At 39.8% G+C, this 4768-nt stretch overlaps 1 protein-coding gene across 1 annotated transcript; it reads right to left on the bottom strand.

The window, feature by feature from the left end:
• Positions 1-240: 240 nt before the first annotated feature.
• Positions 241-4445, bottom strand: zfp36l1 (ZFP36 ring finger protein-like 1). The gene is given in 2 exon segments (NM_001079290.1): positions 241-2833; positions 4160-4445. Coding segments are annotated over 2 exon segments (1038 nt in total). The 5' UTR covers positions 4217-4445; the 3' UTR covers positions 241-1852.
• Between the last annotated feature and the right edge of the window lie 323 nt (positions 4446-4768).

Below are 4768 nucleotides of genomic sequence, written 5' to 3'. Positions count from 1 at the left end.
CCCCCCCCTTGGGGCTGTAAATGCCAAATATGAAATGCAGATACAGTTGTTACAGGGAGTGTAGAGAATGAAATGCTTGCTTTTATGCCCAGCTAGAGCAGGCTCAGACTGAAGCATCTGGCGCATAACTCCTCCCCACATTTGAATGATGTACCATGTGGAGCAGATGCCTCAATACAGTCAGCTCCATGTGCAAGCTCCCCCTCATGATATAAGCACATGTAGAAAACGAACACACACTTTCTTTGAAAAACAATTGGGGCTTTATTGGATTTAAACTGCAAACAGTCGTTACAAAAAAAGCTTTTTTTTTTCCTTTTTAATAAATTCACACAATTGTGAACGACAACAGAAAAGGAAAAAAAAAAAAAAACATACAAAAAAAAAGGACAAAAATTACATTCATTTATTTAGTGCCAGTTTCATTCACTTTAAACAGGGAAAACTCAGCTCCTAGAATAAGACAATATACTGCAGTTTGGAATGTCTTTAGAAAACAAAGGCACTCTTGTACAGGATCCATTTACCTTGTACTTTCAAAGCTATACAAAAATAGATCAAAAATATTAAACTATACTGTCTTACAGTATAATGTGCCTATCTGCTATAGCCCAGAAACAAAAGTATGAAAGAGGGCCAAGAGAAATATATATATATATATTTACATACACACATAAAAGGCAGTAACCAGATTAAACTCAATTTGCAGTCTAAACAAAATGGAGGGGGGAGGGGTCTAAAATAAATAATGCAACACAAAAGTTTTTGCATTCTTTTTAAATTAATTTTCCTTTTTTTAGTCTTTTTTTCCTTAAAATAAACCAAAAGAAAAAAAAAGGTGTAAAGTTACAAAACAAAAAAATGTCATTGTAGTATAATATATTAAACTGTGGAAAAAAAAAAGGGGTGGGGGAAGGGAAGGCTTCACAATCTTAAGATTAATATGGAAGATCATAATTTAAACATAAAAGAATATATTCTATGGATTCATCATCCTGATAAATATGACACAAAAAATGAATATTGTTCGGCAATAAATACGTTTTTTTGATAAGTTAAATAAGCTTTTTTTTTTATATTGTTGTGCAGTGACAAGCAAAAATTTTGCTCTCCAATTTTGTTTTGAGTTATACAAAAAAATTAAAAACCCAGAAAAAAAAAACAAGAAACAAAAACAAAAGTTGGCGTGAGTGCTCTAAGGAAAGCCTAAAACAAGTACTCTAGAGCATAACCATTAAAGCTACTGTATGTCAACCTAAGGTTTACAATGAAAGGGGTTTTTTCCTTATGGAATGAATACAATAAATCCACCCTCTACACAACAATCTCATGTTTGGAAGGGTCTGAGTAGCACCAAAATCTATAAAAAAAAAAAGTCTGTTTTTAAAGCCCTTCTGGCTCTTATGCATCTCTCCACATTCTTGTCCCATCACAAATCTTAGATCTGTCCTTGGTTTGTACATTCTAAAGGCTACGGAAGATTGTTAATAGGCAATAGATGTTCTAACTTTGTCTTGGTGCCATTAAACCAGCAGATGCCAAATAAATGGCAAGAGGAAAATGCACTTTAGGAATGACTGGAAGAGCAGGGGCCACTAGAGGGAGGTGGCATCTTTTGATGAACTTATGCTGCTCACGAAGAACAGTGTGATGCCCTCTTAAGACAGCAAATATTGGGATATTTGTGGAAAAAAAGGCACTATTCATTCTTGTAAACTTTTTTTGGCACTGTGGTTGAACCAAAGACAATTCAGGGCGAGACATTGGTGAAACTTCAATCCCCTTTTCTTGAGATCAGTTCATGTTTCAGTTGTGCTAGGAAGGTGGGTTAAGAGCACAGCTGGCCACTGGCTTAATCATCAGAGACAGAAAGTCTGCTAAAGATAGGAAGACGTTTAGTGGTGTCAAGGGTAGGGGAGTCTGAGCCACTGCTGGAACTGCTCAGGTAGCCTTCTTGGTCAGATAATGAATCTTGAGGACTTGGGGGAGAATCAAACATTTGCGGGGACTCTGACATGGGGCGAAAGAGAAAGGACGTTGGGGATCCAGCGGCATTAGAGTTGCTCAGAGGCAACTGCATTCCCATGCTTGGAGCAAACAAGCTGGCCAGCTCCTGGCTGGAGAATGTGAAAGGGTTGCTGGAACAGTCTGGCAAGGTTGGAGAGTTTATCAGGTCATCAGTGCTAAGAATAGGTGGAGGGGTGATTGAAGTTGGGCTGTCCAGCAGCCCATTGGTAGTGGGGAAGCCAGCAAAACTAAAGCTGTGCTGAAGCCTAGGTCTCTCCATCTTAGAGGAAGATGACAGAGAGAACTGAGCTTGGTCACGTCCTGACACCAAGCGACGTTCTTCAGCATTGTGGATGAAGTGGCACCGTGGTCCATAGGGGCAAAACCCAATGGTGTGGAAAGTGCGGCACAGCTCGGTCTTGTACTTTGGGTGTCTGGTCAGGCTTCTCAGCTCATGGATGCCATGGGCAAACTGGCACTTGTCACCGTACTTGCAGGATCCATTCTCCTCAAAAGGACGGCACAACTCTGTCTTGTACCTGCTGGAGTTGACCTGACCACCAGGCTTTTGGAGAAGCCTCTCCCCATTTTCAGAGAATGAGCGATCCCGAAACTTGTTTTCCTTATTACCCATGGCAGTGGAAGGTTCCATTTTGAGGCTGTTTAGGAACTGGTTTTGATTAAACTTGGCATTAGGCAATGTAACAGAGTGTCTCCTTGGAAATCCTACAATTGCTGGTGTTCCAACTGCTTTTCTGTCCATTAAAGGGACACTGGTGGTCGATGGGTTGATTATGTTGTTGTTATAGTTCAACATTTTGTTGCTCTGTAAAAACAAACGGGTAGAAAAACTGTGAAACAGCTATAAAACAGTTAAAAGACACTATTACTTTCACATCAGGACATAAAGATTAAAAAAATAAGGGTTTAAGCAGGTTAAGCAATAATAGGTGGGGGCTGGGGTACAGTTATGTGACCTATCTGCCCTGCTGCATAACTACACCACAACTTCTCTTAATCCAGCTGCAATTAGTAGATCAATACATTAGAGTACAGATACATCAATATAACAAAGGGGGGAAACTAAGCCTACATTTGTTTGAAGTCTCCCCCTTCTTTACAGCCCACAGTTTACAGAAAAGGACTGTAGGGAAAAACATTCCTTCACTAAGTTACAGCAACAAAGAAAGCCTGCCATGGATTCCCCTGGACTCATTGTATAAATGAAAGAACACACAGCTCTGCATAGCCCTAACACTAGTATCTGGCCAATACAATCGGGTTGGGATATTTAAGGGGGTAGAGGGCAAACATTACAGTTTTGCAAATCTACCAATACATTTTGGGAGGAAAGCATTTAAATTTTTATTTTGCAACCTGACAACAAGCATTTTTCCAAGGGAGGGTATATAGCTTAAGTCTATACACACACACACACACACACACACAATCTGACCTTTGTGTCTGTAGAAAGACTGAAAGTTTAGAAGTTTCAGAAACTACAAATGAAGCCTTTGGAGCGGGTTCACACAATTTGGTGTTCCTATCCCACGTGTGGAATTCAGCTGTACACTACCTGCAAACTTGTAGCTCAACACAACACACTCCTTTATCTACCCTGCTTCCTAGCACGCATACACAAACTTCTACCCTGACCCTTAACACACACATAGAAATCTAAGCCCTGCTCCCCACTGACAGACAACAGGGCAGAAATTGTGCATTTAAACCACACTAAACTTTTACCCTGTTCTCTTCCTACACACAGACACACAACTTCTGCCCTGCTGCACAATACATACATTATTTACACAAGATATCCCTTTTGTGCAGCTGCAACAAGGGATTTAGTGCAAAAAAAGCTGCGTGCACGGATTTCCATTCCCAGGGTGCCCTGCCTGCCGTTCCCATGACTTTCATTTGCAAAGCACAATTCAAAGGAAAAGTTCCACAAAGTTGTGCTGCATGCTTTGGGCTCCCATCTGTACTGGGGTACTGTCCCATACACAGAACCACCCCCAAAGACACACATAGATCATCACAGGAGACATTATAGGATCCTCGCTTAGGAAAGGAGCCATGATTGTTTTAAAGAGCTATACAGCAAAAAAGTTACAAAGTAACAAAGTGGAAGAACGTAAAGTGAATTTACCTTGCATAAAACATCGCTTAGGTCAAAGATTGTAGGAGAAATCAATGCTGTAGACATCTTGAGAGCTTAGTAAACTGTTGATGAAGCTTTTGCAATAATTTAAAACAAAACAACAAATAAAAGTCACAGTGTCTTGCAAGTGAGGGCTCCAGTCTCCTGTCTTCAGAGGAAAAAAAAAAACAAAAAAAACCCCCCAAAAAATCTGCAGTTCGGCTCTTCACTTTGTTAAGTTCCTTTTTATGTTTCTTTTTGGAGTTTTTTTTTTTCCTTCTTGCCCCCTCTCTTCTATAGTAAATCCCTCTGATTCTTAGTGCGAGCAACTTGCTAGACTTTATAAAGTTTCAGCCTCTTGGCTGGGTGGAGTTTGAACTGATTTAAATAAGGAAGTGGAGGGGAGGGGGGGGAAGAGAGAGAAGAAAGAGACTGGAGGGGGGTTGAAACTGATTGACAAGAAGATTAAATCTCACATGTGCTCAGACTTATAAAACTTTAAAAAGAAAATTGGTATGAGAGAGAGAGAGAGGGAAGGGGGGAGTGCAAGAAAAAAATGCAAAAGAAAAAAAAATTAAAAAAGTCTTAATGGAAGACTTTTTCAAACATATTTGACTT

This window comes from Xenopus tropicalis, chromosome 8 (genome assembly GCF_000004195.4).
Source record: "Xenopus tropicalis strain Nigerian chromosome 8, UCB_Xtro_10.0, whole genome shotgun sequence".
Taxonomy (NCBI): domain Eukaryota; kingdom Metazoa; phylum Chordata; class Amphibia; order Anura; family Pipidae; genus Xenopus; species Xenopus tropicalis.
This window is presented reverse-complemented; position numbering and strand designations above follow the sequence as displayed.